This window comes from Chenopodium album, chromosome 7, assembly GCF_948465745.1.
Source record: "Chenopodium album chromosome 7, dcCheAlbu1.1, whole genome shotgun sequence".
Classification (NCBI taxonomy): Eukaryota; Viridiplantae; Streptophyta; class Magnoliopsida; order Caryophyllales; family Amaranthaceae; genus Chenopodium; species Chenopodium album.
This window is the reverse complement of record NC_137840.1, coordinates 61,628,695-61,647,248: the sequence shown is the minus strand read 5'-3', so window position 1 is coordinate 61,647,248 and position 18,554 is coordinate 61,628,695. Positions and strand designations below refer to the sequence as shown.

Here is an 18,554-nt window from a genome sequence, read left to right as displayed (position 1 = left end):
CACTTCCCCTCTGCTGCGCCGGCGAGACCATCGCCGCGCGGATTTCCAGTGAGCGCCTTTTGGGGCGGCCGCCATGTGGATATTTCTACCTCACATTTTCGGAACTGGATCATCGCGGTACGACTTTTTATTATTTATTTACGTTTTCACGATGCTTTAGGTACACTCTCGCCTGATTGATGTTCTTTGTAGAGGCCTGAGGTGGTGTACCGGTCGTGGGGCGGCTGGACAGTCCATGGGTTAGCCTCACAGTATTCTGCTGAGCGTCGTTATTTTCTGGGGACTTATGTGGCGATCGCGTACTTAGGAGAGAGGGTTGCTAGACAGCATTCCTCTGATGTCTTTGTTGTTCCTGCTGCTCCACCACGTCACATGTTCGACGATGCGCGACTATTAAGCATGTCCGAGGGAGCTGGTACCCCTTGGCGGTCCTACGCGATCCCTGGGCAGTGCTATGCTGAGGAGCTACTGCCGTTATTAGCCCCAGCCCCTGTACCGGCTGAGGATGTGAGCGTAAGATTTTTCAGCTTTTACTTTCCATTAGGTAGCCCCCAAGTAATGTTTTACTAACTTTTTGCTTTATCAGGACGGTGCTGCTGAGTTCGTGCCACCCTGTATGTCCATCCATTACCAGGGGACATATGGGCCGACTGAGGAGATGATTCCTCCGGCTCCCGAGGGCGAGCGCTTCGTAGAGCGGTCGATTCCTCGCCACCAGACTCGAGTAAGCCTAGTTATTCACAATTTTTTGTCCATATATCATGCATATTTACTGACTTATTTCTCTGACAGTTTTCGCGCGTGGTGGTTTCAGCGATGGCACGATGTATAGATGCCTTCCGGAGCCAGCTCGTCCGGATGAGGAATGCAGCCACCTGCCGTCGGGACGACGTCATCCGAGAGGTAGTCTTTCTTTATATATTTTTTGCATTACCGCTTCGATTTTGCCTTATTTCTGATTTCATTCTTTTTACAGGGCCAACCTATTGCTTCTCACACCCGCACGAGACCTGAGGTGCGGAGGGATCCGGCGCGGTCTAGCTCGAGACGTCGTCGTACTACGTCAGGGGGTAGAGGTGGTCGCTCTAAGGCTGCTCGTGCTGACGTTGCAGAGGGCTCGGGATCTTCTTCTGAGGGTGCTCATGTTGCACCGATAGGCGAGGGAGAGGCTACCTCAGCTTTCAGAGGTGGTGGGATGTACGAGGTAGGCTCGTCATCGCAGAAGCCTCCGCAGCCTCGGCCTCAGGTTGACCTGGGTGGAGTGGACCTACATTGAGTTTTCCTGCTCCTGCGGAGACTGGAGCTGGAGCTGGAGTTGGAGTTGGCTGAGAGGTGACTCCTCGTACGGCGCAATTTTACGATATGATGGGTATACGTACTCCGGCGCCGTAGTTTGTTCCTATGATTTTTTATTTTAACTTTTTATAGAACTTTGCCTTAGACTCACTATTTTTAGACATATTTGTATATTTATGCGCTATTATGAGTTTATTTTGTTTGCTATTATTATGTGTATGTTTGTGTGTGCAAGAGAAGTGTGACAAACATTTTTTGCGCAAAAATTCCGTCATTTTTTATTATTGATGGAGGGTATCCGACTCTCTCCCCCAAAAAGAAAAAATAAAAAAAGGAAAAAATCCACTATAAGGTTGTGTGTATAAAAATTTGGAAAATAAATCCAAAAAGGACTAATATAATTAATATAATAGCTATTTTAATTAACTTAAAAAAGGATAAAAAAGAAGATGTTTAGAAAAGATAAACAGAGCCGTAAAGTCATTAGCCGACTCGAGTTTAAGATAAAAACGCAATTTAAGCAAGCGCGCCTGATGTGGAAACTTGGCGCTAGCTGGCGCCACGCAATGGCGCATAGCGCCAGGCGCTACACTTGGCGTGTGGCACCAAGCGCCAATTACGGAGTTTGACGCCAATTGACGCTGATTCGGTATTTCATTCTGATTAAAACTTCTCGCAATTTGTGTATAAATAGCCCCCTGCCCAGCCGATTCTTCTCATAATTCCAGCAAGTAAAATAATTCTTTGCCTTAGAAAAAATAATACCATGTCTTTAGTCACCAAAACTTTCACCCAATACACCCACGAATGGTGTCGATCTCTTAATGCTAGAGAAAGAAAAAAATTAGATTTGTTCCACTTGGGGGGAATTTATGGCATCAAAGGGGTAGATCTTGACTTAGATTTCATACATACCGCTCTAGAATTTTGGAATGTTGATACTCATTGCTTTAGAATAGGGTATGATGAGATTAGCCCTTTGCCAGAAGAATTTGGTTCTATTTTAGGGTTCCCTGCAATAGACCTCATAGTAATCCCTAGAGTAGATGCGTATTATTATAAGGATTTTGAGCGCTTCTTTAATTTAAAAGAAAGGGATTTATAAAAAATAGTAGATGGCAACATAGTTAATTTAAAAGAATTTGCACGCCATTATTTTGATAAACCTCTTTCTGAATCTTTTCATATATATAGAAGAAGGGCGTTCTTATTTTGCTTACTTAATCAATTTTTTCTTAGTAGTAGTAAAAATAATGAAGGTCAATCAATTATAACCACCATACTAGAACAAATTGAATCAGGGAGGAATCCTATGCCATTCATAGTTGGAGAGACTATGATTGGTCTTGATGAATTGAAAAGGGACCCAAAAGCACCTTTTCGTGGCTCTCCAATTTTATTACAGGTAGAAAAACAATATTTTTAATTACAGAAATCAAAAATATATTTTTGTATTGTAATAATAATTTATTTGCATTGCAATTTTTTTACAGATGTGGCTAATGGAAAGGCTAGGATTAATTAGCCCTCCGGACATATTGAGAAGTATACCCCCAATTGCTTCGTGAGAAGGAAGAAACGTTTTCCTAAAATTGGGCGCCATGGGTGGAGAAAGTTCTTCGAATCTCGTGATTTTGCTATCAAGTGGGTCGTCCCGTGGTGGAAAATAGAAAGGATGGTTGGTGTCAACAAGCAACCTTTCTGCCGCCTTCCAAGCTTGTCTCGTATGACTTATTAATACCCCTGCAGGGTAAAAAGACAATACGGCTTGCTTTAGAATATTTCTTCCGGGGATCTTCGTCCTCCCTATGAGTATCCTGTTTCTTAAGAAGTAGACAGATTTGATGCTTACAGGAGTGCTAGACCTTTATGGGAAGTGATTACCCAAAAGGTTCCTCTTTCTTTGCCCAATGATGTGAAGAAGTGGTTGCTGAAGAAGCCTTCGAAGGATTCGAAGAAAGATCAGGGTAAAACTGATGTGAAGAGTCGTCTAGGTGACAGGGTAATTCCTGCCAAGGAACGCTTAGGTGCAAGAGTTGAATTCAAAACACCTGCAATGCCTAGGAAGAAAGGTGTCACCAAAGATAAAGGGAAAAGGAAAGCTGACACCACAGATAAGAAGACTTGGGTGGAAAAGAAACACGGAGTACTAGCTGAAGGGGGGACTATCTATTCTGAGATTGAATGTAGGTCCTCTAAAGGATGCCTCATAGCTAAAGTTATGGATGAGGAGGAGGAAACAGACAAAAATTGGAAAAGAGCTAGAAAAGAAAAGAAAGATTATGAGCATTTCTTAGCTTTCAAATTATTAGACTTAGTTTATTTTTCATTTAAAGTTAATTTATTTCAGCTTTATTTAAATTCCACCAATAATGTAATTTTATTTTATTAATGAAATTTCAGCTTTTAATTAAATTATTTACTTTAAATTTATTTTATTAAAGCAATGAAAACCGAAAAAAATTAATTTTATAGAAATTCTTCGAGTACGGAAGTCGAAAATTTTCCGAAAAACACCGAGATTTGCTCAGAATTTATTTTCAAATTGGCGTCGCTTATTTGCAATTGGCGCCTGCTAGTGCGGTCTGGCGCCAGGCGCCAATTTCATCGGCTGGCGCTGATGGTTTTTGGCTGGCGCCAGGTTCTACTCTGCGACGCCGATATTTCGCCGATTTTTTTTTAATTAATTCTGGGACACGGGGATGTCGAAAAATAAGGTGGCCGCACCCGTAAGGGGTTGCCTACGTATCCTTTCTTAAGGAATCAGGCCGAACGTAGCTCTCTTGAATATCCTACTCAAATAATTATGGGTAGTATTTCTTAAGTTGGTCAAGATTTGTCATGTTCGAGAATTCATTGCCATCCATATCAGTTAGTTTTGCTGCACCTCCTGACAAGATTTTTTTGACAATGTAGGGTCAAGACCAATTAGGTCTAAATTTACCCCTCTGATCTAAAATATTTTTCCTTAGTGCTTTTAACACCAAGTCTCCTACTTTGATATTTCTTCTCTTGACCTTCTTATTAAAATGCCTAGCCATACGAGTTTGGTAACACCGAGTGTGATGTAGAGCTTCTAGTCGTTTCTCATCGAGTATAATTAATTCTTCATATCTTGCCCTAGTCCATTCAACTTCATCGAGTTTACTCTCTAATGCAATGCGTAGAGATGGTATTTCTAGTTCGACAGGTTGTACGACATCCATTCCATATACCTAGGAAAATGGCGTATTTCCTGTTGATGTACGGATTGACGTGTAGTAACCCTACAATGCGAAGTGAAGTTTGTCAGGCCAATCCTTATAATTTTCCGTCATTTTTTCGATGATAGTCTTTAAATTTTTATTAGCTGCCTCGACTGCTCCATTTTCTTGAGGTCTATAAGGGGAATAATGATGATGTTGAATGCCGTATTTCTGTAGCAATTCTTCACATTCGGCTTGAAAGTGAGTTCCATTGTCACTTATCATTTCATGTGGGACTCCGTATCGACAAATAATATTTCTCTCGACAAATAGTGCTACATGTTTTGCAGTGAGTTTAGAGTATGATTGCGCTTCGACCCACTTTGTGAAGTAATCGATTGCTACTAGGATATATTCGTGGCCTCCTGTTTCTGGGGGAGTGATTTTGCCTATGATGTCAATTCCCCATGTAGAGAATGGCCATGGCGATGTGTAGGTGTAGAGCAAAGATAAAGGAACATGTTGTAAATTGGCATAAATTTGGCATTTAGGGCATCTTTTTACGTATTGATGGCAATCCCTATTCGTTGTAGTCCAATAATATCCTTCTCGCATTATTTTCTAGACTAACATTTTGCCATTTATATGTGTTCCACAGATTCCTTCGTGGACTATCCTCATTGCACTTTGTGCGTCCTTCTTTCCTACACATAAGAGAGCTCGACCCTTAGGTACCCTTTTATGTAGCTCGTTGTCTATGAGTACATATTGGGAAGCCAAAAGCCTTAATGCTCGTTTTGCTCTTTTGTCAGCATGAGGAGGGTATTCTCCTTTGGTGACATAATTGAGTATGTCCGTGTACCACGGTTCTTCTTCTTCTTCTTCTTCTTCGCCTTGGACTACTTCGTCGTCTTCTATAGTCTGGATGTATGCTGGTTTGTGTCTTTTTTCTATAGTTAGAGGCATTTGCTCGATTTCCGTGGGAATCCTAACCATTGAGGCTAGTCTTGCCAGGGCATCAGCAAATTGGTTTTCTTCCCTAGGTAGATATGTGTATTCTACCTTCTCTAACTGATCGGTAAGAGTTTTCAGATAGGTTTGGTAAGGGGCTAGGCTTTTGCTCCTTACTTTCCACCTTTTAGATATCTGATTGATGATCAAAGAAGAGTCTCTGAATATCCTTAACTTTTTTACTCCCAATGCCAAAGCTGTTTCAAGGCCTACCACGCATGCTTCATATTCGGCAGCATTGTTGGTGACGTCGAAATCAAGCTTTATGGAGATTGGAACATGCTCTTCTTTAGGTGATACTAGTAATACCCCAACGCCACATCCCTTTTGGTTCGAGGCTCCGTCGAAGTACAAGGTCCAAGTATCATCTTCAGTGACCATTAAGTCTTCATCTGGAAATTCATTGTCTTGTATTGGCGTCGAGTCTTTTATTGGAAAATCTGCTAGAAAGTCTGACACCACGGATCCTTTGATAGCTTTTTGTGGCATGAACCTTACATCAAACTGGGCTAGATTGACTATCCATTTCGATATGCGTCCATTGAGTGTAGATTTCTCAAATAGATACTTGAGTGGATCTAATCGGGAGACTACGAAGACGGTATGTACTAGCATGTAATTTCTTAACTTAGTTGTGGCCCACACCAAGGCGAGGCACAACTTCTCGAGCGGTGTATAGCGTGCTTTGTATTCGAGCATCTTCTTGCTTAGGTAGTAGATTGCGTTCTCTTTACCTTCTACTTCTTGTGCTAGCATAGCTCCCATTGTCTCTTTGGTAACCTTCAAATATAACCTAAGAGGTATTCCGGGAAGTGCTGGTGCTAATACGGGAGGATTTGCGAGATAGGCTTTGATCTTTTCAAAGGCTTTTTGACACTCGTCATCCCATATTACTGGTACATTCTTCTTGAGCTTCTTGAATATTGGTTCACATATTGTCGCCAGTTTTGATATGAACCTACTTATGTATTGCAACCGGCCAATAAATCCTCGAATCTGTTTCTCAGTCTTGGGCGGTGGCATTGACATGATTGCTTTGATCTTGGTTGGGTCTACCTCTATTCCTCTAGAGCTTATGACGTAACCCAAGAGCTTGCCTGAGGTGACTCCGAAAGCACACTTAGATGGATTCAACCTCATATTATATTTTCTTAGCCTTTCGAAAAATTTCCTTAAGGCTACTTGATGGCCTGGACGGTCTTTTGACTTTACAATCATGTCGTCGACATATACTTCGACTTCTTTATGCATCATGTCATGGAGTAAGGCAGTTGCTGCACGTTGGTAAGTAGCACCCGCGTTTTTCAACCCGAATGGCATTACCGTGTAGCAGTAAGTGCCCCATGGTGTTATAAAAGTTGTTTTCTCCATGTCTTCTTCTGCCATGAGAATCTGGTTGTAACCTGCGTATCCATCCATGAACGAGAGGAGCGCGTGATTAGCCGTGTTATCTACCAGAATATCGATGTGTGGCAAAGGGAAGTCGTCCTTTGGACTTGCCTTATTTAGATCTCGATAGTCGACACACATTCTTACCCTTCCGTCTTTCTTCGGAACTGGGACGACGTTGGCAACCCATTCGGGGTATTTGGATACCTTGATGAAACCTGGAGTTATTTGTTTTTGAACTTCTTCTTTTATCTTAAGAGCTACGTCAGGTTTCATTCGACGTAACTTTTGTTTTACAGGTTTCATTCCTGGAATTAGTAGTATAGTGTGTTGAGCTATTTCTCTATTAATGCTAGGCATATCTTCATATGACCAAGCAAATACATTGATAAATTCTTTAAGTAAGTTAATTAAATCGGTTCTTTCTTGTTTATTCAATGTTAATTCGATTTTAACTTCTCTTTTATGAGTTGAATCATTTGAGATATCAACCGTTTCAGTTTCTTTAATTACCGGTGTTTTCTTTTCGAGTGTTTCCATTGCTTTAATAATTTCTTTGTCTTTTTCATTGTTAGTTAAGCAATGCTCGTCATCTTGGGTTAGAGAAGAACACGAGAAGTAAGGAGAATGAGAAATATAATTATACTCTGAGATCATTACATCAAAGAGTGATATGTCCTCAGGGACTGGATCACTAACTATCCTAGGAGGAGAAATAGGAGTGGGAGGTGTTACTACTAAAGACTTAGAAGACTCTAGGGGGAAAGACTCAGACTCAGACTCAGACGACTCTTCAAACATCGGTCCTTGCCCTGTCGTGATGGATATCTTCCTTCCGCTTGGAGTAGTCACCTTGATAGTCTTGCGCCACCCTTGTAGGGATCCTTCAGCTGGAGTGATTAACTTCGAGGGATCGAAGCTTTCGCTTTGTAGGACTGTTTGAATGAGCGAGGAGTTATCCTCTTTATAAGTCGGCTCATTCTTTTCTCGCCCAAACAGTAATCCCATGACGTTAAAGTCAAAGCATGGGGGTGCTTTCTCCTTGTATACAGGAGTTGGGATTTCATCAGTGAAGTAGCAATCCAAGAAAATCTCGAATCCTGGTTGTCTTATGCCGTTTACAACAAATGGCTCGGGAAATTCATGGCATGGATAGTCCTCTCCTTCTTTTATAAATTGACCATTAAGCGTAAGAGGGTATTGATCCATTGGGATTGCTTTCTTTTGAATGTGAGCGTCCTTACGTGCTTTTGACTTTTCCTGGGCTCGCTTGAGATCTTTCCGAGTCGGTTCGAAACCAAGTCCGAAAGTGTCTAACTTAGGGAGGCCAGGTGACTCCAGCGGTTTTGCCATTCCTTTCTTCTTTCCTAGGGTCATCCCAGGAAAATGTCCTTGTTTCTTCAGCATGGCATTGACAATCATGTTGGAATGGGGGTCATGGCAAAGAGGGGTCCTTTCATCCTCCTAGATTAAGGAGACTTCTTCATTAAAGCCCCATAAATCTTCATTGTCCTCATCGTGCTCCACATTAATGATCGAATTCTCTATAGATTTGATCCTCATAGGCGAAGCATCGATGGTGATTTGAATTCCCCTAACTATAGCTTTTACTTGTTGGTGGAGAGATGAAGGGACGGCCTTTAGATCATGAAGCCAAGGGCGTCCCAACAACAAGTTGAATGAAGCTTTAATGTCTACTACTTGGAAAGTAGTAGCATGTTCTATTGCTCCTGCCGTTACATTTAGGGTAATCTTGCCAAGAGCTTGACGACGAGTGTTGTCGTAGGCCCTTATTCCTTGTGTAGATAGAGTTAAATCTTCGTCTCTTATGCCGAGCATCCTCGCAGTTCTAAGTGGACAGACGTTGATGGCCGATCCATTGTCTACAAGAGTCATGGGAACATTCATCCTCTTGCAAACTACTGTGAGGTTTAATGCCTTGTAATGTTTGTCACCTTCTGGGGGTAAATCTTTGTCAGAAAAAGTGATCAAATTAATCGGAATAGGAAGGTCACTTGTGAGGAAGTTGGCTAATCCTTCAGGAGCAGTGTCAGAATCTATCCCAATTTTGTCCAAGGCATTCATTACAGCCAATCTATGTTCTCGAGATGTTGCCAGAAGTTTCCATACATTCATCTCAACTTTTGTCTTCTTAAACTGCTTAACAATATCGTTGTCTTCAACGATAGGTATGGGAACTTGTTGTGTGGTTGGCATACGTTGTGTTGAAACGGGAGGTTGCATTCTCCCGGATCTTGTGAGGACGTCTATCGATAAGTCTTCTTCAGCCCAAATGTCATCTGTGGTATATGACACAGAAGGTGAAGGTCCTACTATGTCCTTTAGATAGACATCTTCTTCATCACTGTCCCAAACTCCATTAATTTTTGCATCCTCTTCTTGTTGAGTTTGGACTAGTTTCTTTTCATCAATCATCTTCTGAACCAAATCCTTGAATTTGAAACAGTTTTCTATAGTGTGACCCCCTGATTGATGATACTGACAGTAATATCTATCTGTTCTTTTCAACGATTCAAATGGTCTTGGTTCGAGAGGTTTGACCTCGCCACTCTCGGAGAGCATTTCGAACATTTGTGCGTATGGGATCCCGATTGGAATGTAAATCCTATTGCTCTTCTTGGGTTTTTCAGTGACCTGTAAGGGAAAATTCTTTGCCTCATAAGTCGTTCTCACTGGTGTGAATTCCCTTTTAGGTTCATATTTCGGAAGTGGAACCTCATCACATTTCTTTTGGGATTCCTTTATAGCCTTGAGAGCTTCACGTAGTAGATGCGATACCTCCATCATAGATAGTGTGAGCAATTGTATATCTTCCTTACTTGCCGGTTCTGGAAGGTTATCCTTGACATCGAAAAAGATTTCCTCTTCCTTTTCTGCAGCATGGATTTCTTTGACGGGTCTAATGAGAGATAAGGGGTCAACCTCGTTTTCCTCATCAGAGATAGCCAGGGTATGAGCGAGAGGTGCATTGTCAATGCTTGGCTTCTTACTGGCAGGGGGCAACGGCAGCTTGTTGTTATCGATTAAGTCTTGGATAGACAGTTTTCGGTGAGATGGCCCCTACCTTGGTGATACTTGCAGTGTGCATTAGGGTTCCAATTAACCGACCTCTTCTCAACTGGTGGGTCTCCAAATGGTCCAATAGGAGTTATAAGACCTTTTGCATTTAATCGATCAAATGCGGTGTCATAACTCATGCCAATAGGAGTGAAGTTCCTCCTGAATGGTTTCTTCTGTCCTTGATTGTTCATAGCAAGGACTTCTCCTAAATTAAAAGTGTTAACGTTGTTTGAGTGGGCGGTTTTGGAAGAAGAAGGATTGTCGTTCTTCTTTCCTTTCCAGCCACTGTTGGAGTTATTGTTGGCAGCTTTTAACTTAGCCAAGTCGTCTTCAATATTGATCCCAATGTCATAAACGGCCTTGAAGGTATGGAGATTATTTTGATATTTGAGATGCTTGAAATATTTTTCTTGAAGATTTTTGATGAATAGCCTCACAGATTCTTTTTCACTTGGCACATCAATCATCTTAGCTAAGGTTTCCCTCCATTTGTTAAAGAAAGAGGTGAAGCCTTCATTCTCTTTCTGCTTGAGGATTTCAAGTTCCCTATGGTCAGTCTCGACTTGAATGTTGCACTTATAACTATCAACGAAAGCGTTTGCTATGGACTCCCAGGTAGAGGTCTTTTCTTTCTCGAGAGGAAAGAACCATTGTTGGCAAACGGTCTCGAGAGATAGTGAGAACAGAGAAGGGAAAACCTTCTTATCAATACCCTTAATACTCATTATTGTTTCGAATGCTCTTAAATGAAAGTAAGGGTTGTCAGTTGCTCTGAATTTTGGGATGTCGTTGGCATTGAACTTCTGCGGAAGAAGATCTTTGTCCACCGAGACCCCTTGTGGTGTAAGCCCTTGAAATTTGTAGTCGCTAGACAACTTGCTTAGACTCTCTTGCATGAGGTCCATTTGTTGTTGCTTCACGGGATCATCGATCTTGAGTGCGAGAAGCTTCAGTGTCTCAGTCACGGTAACCAGTTGGTTCCTAAGATCATTGACTTCTTCTTGTGTTGCCATTATAGTCTTAGCTTTCCTCTTACGAGCTATGGGTTTGTCAAAAAGTTGGACTTGTGCGAAAAGGTTGTCTTTGATTAACCGTCCTTCCTTTCTTGACCACGCACTGTAAATTAAACCATTTTGCGTTTTAATTACTTGACTCGAATCAACTTGACTTTACGGTTTATTTTAAGGAAGAAGAATACAGTAAAAAAGGGTGCATATTTTTGGCAAAAATAATGTATATATTTTTAGGAAACTAAGTATAGTTTTTTTTTTATTGGAGGATTAATATCCGACTTACCCCCTTAAAAAAATGACAGAAAAAACGCGCACACAAGACTCTCTTAAACATGGTCAAAGTATGTGTATTGGTGTGTGCGTTGAGTGTAAGTGACATGCTTGGACTCTTGTGTAAGTCCATGGGACTTAGTGCCTAAACTCGATCATCGACTCAAATAAGTACTATTGACAGCAAAACTTAACCGAATTAGTTAGCAAACTGATTAATTAGACTCTAGGTGATGACTCGACCAATAATCCGAACCGTCAGCCAAACGACAGGACTGGCGTCGCACTGTGGAGCTTGGCGCCAGACGACAGAGCTGTCGTCATTGTCAGGCGCTACACTCCATAGTGTAGCGCTACAGCTCAGACCTAGGCGCCAATATTGGAGCTTCGATCTGGAACTGTTTTCGGTGTTATTAGTCAATTGGGGAATGCATAAAGTCGTACTAGGTCAATTCCGATTAAAACATTAGACTTTATTGACTCTAATTAATTAATTAATTAATTAATTAATTAGGCAAAGTTCTTTAAGTCATTAATTTATTTAATCTCAACACAAGTCAAACAAACGGTTAAGAGAAATCATAACATATATGCACGACAAATAATGCACACTTAGTCAAGTAGGCACAATATGATGCAATGCGTTTGCAACCTAACCATGGCTCTAGTTCTCTAAAGTTCGGGATATGGTTTAGTCAATAGAGGGTCCATGGTTAATTGTCCGGAAGCACCGCGCGGAAGCCTAACCGGGAAGGGTTGGCGCGAGTGGATGGGACACCGGGAGTTTAGAAAAACTCGCTTCCATGGTTTGGTGAATTCAACATCTCGGATGTACCCTTTGTTGCACGGAGCGTTCAATCGGGTAGATGGAGCATGAATTCCCAGAGGGTTTTAGAAAAGTGAGAAAAAATTCAATCAGGAAGTAGGATCGAGCAAACAATACGAAAAACCGGTCGAAATTAGAACGCATATTTCTGGCTCGGTATTGGGGGAAATTGACGCCAGCAAACAGAGACTGGCGCCAGCTTTTAACTGTAGCGCCTGGCGCCAATACTGGCGTCTGGCTCTACGAATAAAATGCTGGCGCCAAGCTCTGGCCCCTGACGCTACTTCCCACATGCCTCAGCAGCTTTCTGTGCTTGATAAAATTTTCCAGTTTCGCGCGGTGTTATTTCAGTCCTAGTTGTGAAAGATATTTCTCAAATTTCCTACGTGTAAAATCCTATGTTTTTAACTCAATACGGATGGTCTTTCCAATGGGATCTTTTTTATGCATATGACAATAATGTTAATCAAAATTACGCACATGAAATACTTAGAACGTTTCAAGTCTCATCCACTCATTCTAAATCATTGCCGAAACAAATTCAGGAATTAAAATAGAAATCCTCCCCAGTGGAGTCGCCAAAAACTGTAGGGAATAAATTTCAAGCTTTAATCCCCTAGCTTGAACCCCACGGTGATCATACACTAAAGTACGGTGGCGTCCAAAAGGGAAGAAGATAGAGCAAAAGAGTCGCCAACAAGTTTTAGGAACTTGTAAACCGTTCACAGGGTGAAGGTTACACCCCTTAACGATCCAAGAGATCGTCAACTCCATAAGGTCTTGAACCAAATAAGGGTTCGGGGATTAAGGTACAAATCCAACCTAAAAGAGATTGAACCTGCCCTAATAATAGGCCTCTACTTTATTCTGATCGTATTCATGTGCGCTTTTCAATTAACATGCAATCAATAGGATTAACCCTAAACCTGTTTAATCTATGCTGGTTGAATATTAATGCACAAATAAAACTATTATTGGCGATCACTTGAAATTATAATCAAAATTAACCCTAAACAAGATTATTAATTATCTTATTAAGCGTGATTACAAGTACTAATTCCCTTTAAACATGCATAAAAGGTGTGATCAAGCAATAAATAAAATATCAAGCAACATAATAATCAATATCATGAATAATAAAATTATAATAATAATCATAATCATCATAAATAAAATAATCATCATCAAAATAATAATAATAATTATAAAATTATAATCATAATCAAAACAATTATAACAATAATCATAAATCATGTTAAATCATAATAAAAATAGCGAGATCCTAGGCATGATACTATCAAGATTAATAACAAACCCTAGCATGTCACTAAGCATTAAAAATCAAATCTTTAGCCCTAACATGATACTAACAATCATAAATATTAGGAAGAGAATAAAAGACATTGCATCAATCATACTTAATATTAAAATTACCCTATACATGATAATAGGAATATCACAATAACAACATAAACATGATTTCTACATCATAATATCAATTAATCAATTAAAGTACTTACTTTGATGCCTCGTACCTCTTTCTAATAACAAAATACACACGTTAGTAACTTCAAGGAAAATAATAAACAAACAATTAAATTAAATAATTGAAAGAGAGATTTGGGACCAAACCCTCAGAAATTAAACCTTTCACGTCTAGAGCGAAGGCAACTTCGAATATGGCTAGGTGTCTCTAGATCTTGTGAATGCGGAATTTTGTATATGAAAACAAGGTTTGTTAAGAGAGATGAATGAATTAAGAGAAAATTAAAGAATTAAAGATTGCGAATGAAAACTGGTTGTAGGTGAGAATTCGTGAGAATTGGTGAATTGTAGATGAATGAAAACGGAGTTTTTACGACGTTGTTTATAGAGAAAATCAGCCGAAAAGATAAAATAAACAAAACAGAGTCTGACGCACAAAAAACAGAGCTGGCGCAAACCCTGGCTAACTGGCGCCAGGCACCAACACTAGCGCCAGGCGCCAATGGCTAGCGTCAGGCGTCAGTCCTGGTTCCAGGCGTCAATGCCTGGAGTCAGGCGCCAAGCCTGGTTTTAACGCGTTTTCGAAAATCAGTTAAGTTTGCCGTACTGGAGGATAAAATCATATATTTTCCTCGAAAATGATATTTAATTTTAATTAAAACTCTGAAAAGTCAACAAAAGTCAATTTATCAATGCTAATTGAATTAGGAATGAAAAGAACCTTCTAGAAGAATCTAGAAGACTAAAACCATTCCTAATTGCATTTGGAACGATAAATCATATTAGGCCCTCCTCAAGATCATTGGGCCGCATATAAAGCTCAAACCGGACCCAGTTTAGTAAATTGGCCATAATTTCCTCAATATTCATCGGAATTGGGCTTATAATATATCGTTGGAAAGCTCTTGTCAAGCCCCATCCAACTACACTACTATTGGACCCATACATGGACCAACCAAACTGGATTGGCTATTTTCTTAAAATAAGTTTTCAAAAACAGAGAGAAGAGAAAAGAAATTAAAACTATCCGCAACACTAGATTTTCCACACTTTCGCTTCATTCGATTATGATTCAACGTGAAAGGTACTCATCACCGGGTTTGGTTTTGGGGAGGCACATTTGGGTGTCTACAATCGAAAAACGACTTGTTAACATAACGTGTTAGAGATATGAGATATCGGAAAATATAATTGATATATTTTCTGATATCTCATATATCTCACATACTAGTTAATTATTAAGCCAAGTTCATAACTTTTTTATAATTGTACATTTATTTCTCGTATATTATACTCCGTATATGTGCTTTTGACTTTTGAAAATATAAAAAACTAGGCAAAAAAAAAAAAAAAATCAAAGTCCAATAATTGTAAGATATAATAATATTGTAAATATATTAAGTAATATGTAAACAAGCATCGTGATTTTATTAATCAAAATAAATCACCTTTTTGTAGCTACACAAATACAATAAACGAGTAATTCATGAACGACTTTGTACCTTTATTATTGTTAAAACTCATTTCCTAATCAAGTTTCAAACTTGTTCAGGTTAACTTCAAAATCCTCCATTCTTTTTATAAATGAACATAAAAGAGCTTTAGATAAGCTTGCACTTAATTAATTGAATAGTTCATTGATTGTTTAAACTCATTTTTATCTTTTTATTTTTTTATTTTTTGGTTGATGAGTTTAAAACCTTAAATTCCACTAAAATATTAAGGTTATCTGTGCTAGATAATCTTACAGTTGGAATGTTGGATAGATGAAAGAAAAAAACATACTCTCAAAGTTTTTATTATTTGACGAGTCAATACACCTTTCCAAAACAAATTTTTAGTTAAAAAGAAGAAAAAGAAATAACTTGTCGTTGTCATCATTAAATCGTGAAACCATTATACGTACTATTTCACAAGACAAATAATTCTCTACGTTCAAACTTGCCAAATATACGTACGTAGTATTGACGTGGTATTTCCGAAGTATTATACGTAGATTTTCTACTCATCAACTTACTATAAATAGCTCCTTAAACTTGATCATACACATCATTCAACCAAACAACAAATTATACACTCTCTATATACAAAACCCTAGTAATTAAGCTAAGTGATAATACATCCTTAAAATTTACTACACTTCCCTAGCTACTCTTTTAAACAAAATGGAAAGAGGTGGTTATGGTTCCGAAAACACCGGCTATGGTGCCACTGAAGGCAACCGCTATGGCTCTGGAGGCTATGGTGAGACTGAAGGCAACCGTTATGGCTCTGGTGGTGGTGGTAGTGGCTATGGTGAGTCAGAAGGCAACCGCTATGGCTCTGGAGGTGGTGGTGGTGGCTATGGTGAGTCAGAAGGCAACCGCTATGGCTCTGGTGGTGGTGGTGGCTATGGTGGTGAGACAAAAGGCAACCACTATTGTTCCTCAGACTACAACACTGGTACCGGTGGTGTTGGTGGTGGTGGGTATGGGTCCACTGAGGGTAACCGGTATGGATCCGACAACACCACCGGTGGTGAGACGAAGAAGTATGGAGAGGAAGGTGGCTACAAAAATAGTGATGAGATGAGTAGTGAAGAGCCAGCTAGGGATTATGATAAGGAAGAGAAGAAACATAAGCATCTTGAACAATTTGGTGGCCTTGGTGCTGTTGCTTCCGGTGCCTATGCTATGGTAATTTTTTCTTTACCATGTTTTTTTTTTTTTTTTTAAATTATTTTTTTTAAAAAAAAAATTTCTACAATAACTTCTTTTGGGTTAATATTTTCAATTAAAATGTTATAAATATTTGTGAATGGTATAAATAGATTATGGTTGTGTACATTATCCCGTTGACTTCACCTTAATAAAAAAAATATTTAGTAAAATAAATGTCATTCCACTAAAAATATATCAGTAATAACCTCACCTAAGAAAATTGGTAATCATTACCACTCTTATTAAAAAACGTACTTTTTTTTTTGAGAAATATTAAAAAACGTACTTATTTTAGTTTATTTATTTGAACTTCTGAATTTCTGAATTTTTTATTTTTTTTTTTTGAAGCAACTTAAAAATGTATTTTAGTTTATAATTAAAATTGGTAATTATTATCACTCTTATAAGAAATTTATCAACCTAAGCAAATTTTTCCCGAGTTTATTTGGATTAATAATGTAAATTTATTAACCCTTATAATATCATCGTGATCAAAACAATGATCAAATTAATAGTCATATGTAAGAGGAAAAATTTTAAATTGTCTTATTATGTTATAATTTTAACTAAATATGCTTCCCTATTATCAATAACTAAAAATAATATTTAGTAAAAGGAAATTTTGTCAATAACTACCAAGTAAAGTACGTGTTTTGAAAACAACTACTTATTAATTTTTTTTTAAAGAACTACCACAAAGATATAAAAAGTTTAACTAGCACTACCACTTTAACAATTTTGGCTAAAATCTCCGGTATTTGGGTCTCACTTTTTATCACTTTTTACCTTTATGAAGGGTAATTTAGTTAATTTTGATTATGATTTTATGAGATAAAGGTAAAAAGTAGAACCTACATGCCGAATATTCTAGTTGGAATTATTAAAGTGGTAGTGCTACTTAAACTTTTTACAACTTTGTGTTAGTTCTTTTAATTTTTTTTTTTTTAAATTTATTAACTCTTATATCATCAATTCATCATGATCAAAACAATGATCAAATTAATATTCATATTTAAGAGGTAAAATTAAAAGCTGTCTTATTATGTTATCATTTTAACTAAATATATGCTTCCCTATTATCATGTGATGATTAGTAGTTAAAATATGATTATTGATGCACAAATTAATTATTGTTATATTTGTTTTGGATGAAAATCATAGTATGAGAAGCACCAAGCAAAGAAGGACCCAGAGAATGCACACAAGCACAGGATAGCTGAAGAAGTGGCAGCTGTTGGCGCGGTCGCGTCCGGGGGTTTTGCTTTCCATGAGCATCACGAGAAGAAGGGTGTTAAGGAGGACCGAGAGGAGGCCGAAGAGGCGGAGGGCAAGGAAAAGAAGCACCATTTCTTCTAATTTTAATCAACCCCTTTAAAGTTTAATATACTATGCTTTTTTTATAAAAAAAAAATGTTTTAATTTTCCCTTAAATACACCAACACCCTTTATGTTGTCATGGGGAAAATTAAAACAATTATGTTACTGGTGTATTTAAGTGATAAGCCTCATGTTATTATCTTAATTAGTTACAATATTATTTGTTGTAATTAAGTTTGTGAATGATATGTTTGGCTTGTATCTTAAGTTCCTTATCACCAAACAAGTTATATCCGGTTGATTGTAATTAGTGATGTGTTAATAATATTACTATTGTTATTACTCGTATTTATTATTGAAAGTTACTTGTGGGACATAGGTTTTTTTTTTTTTTTTTTTTTAAATATAGATGTATAATTGTATGTTTGATTAAAAGATTGTGTTTGACAATTTCACTATTTTTTGTGGGACATGTACTCATAAGAAGTAACTCTTAATTTATACTCTTTAAATATTTCAATAATAATAATTTCCTTTCATGCTACAATTACCCAATATATCCGAATTATACAGCTTAAAGTTCATTGTTCACATGATTTTGTGTATTAAATTATTAATTCATTGAAGACTTTGCCAAAACATAATTAAAGCCACGAGTTCTTGATATTTTAGGTACCTTTACTTTTTTCTTCTTTTTTTTTTTGGTCTCGTGACATGATAAAAACCTTAACAATTCTACTTCATGTAAGTTGAACATCTCTACTCCCATTTATGTGGTGATTTTACTTTTAAATTTTAATTGTCACAAACAAGAGTGCCAAAATTCTCAATAATGACCAAGGTCCAAAGTACTAGCATTCTAGCATAATCAAATAGAAGAATGATTGACAAGTATGATTTTACACAATTGCTCTATATTTAATAGTTAGTCAATTTTTATTAGTTATTGAAAATGATCTTTATTTTAAGGGATCTTCAATAA

At 38.2% G+C, this 18,554-nt stretch overlaps 1 protein-coding gene across 1 annotated transcript; it reads left to right on the top strand.

Moving 5' to 3' along the window:
- Positions 1-15,602: 15,602 nt before the first annotated feature.
- LOC145639132 (uncharacterized) lies at positions 15,603-17,920 on the top strand. Its single transcript, XM_081690297.1, has 2 exons — positions 15,603-16,231; positions 17,417-17,920. The coding sequence occupies exons 1-2, from the start codon at positions 15,722-15,724 to the stop codon at positions 17,609-17,611; spliced, it is 705 nt and encodes a 234-aa protein (XP_081546423.1). The 5' UTR covers positions 15,603-15,721; the 3' UTR covers positions 17,612-17,920.
- The last annotated feature ends 634 nt before the right edge of the window (positions 17,921-18,554 follow it).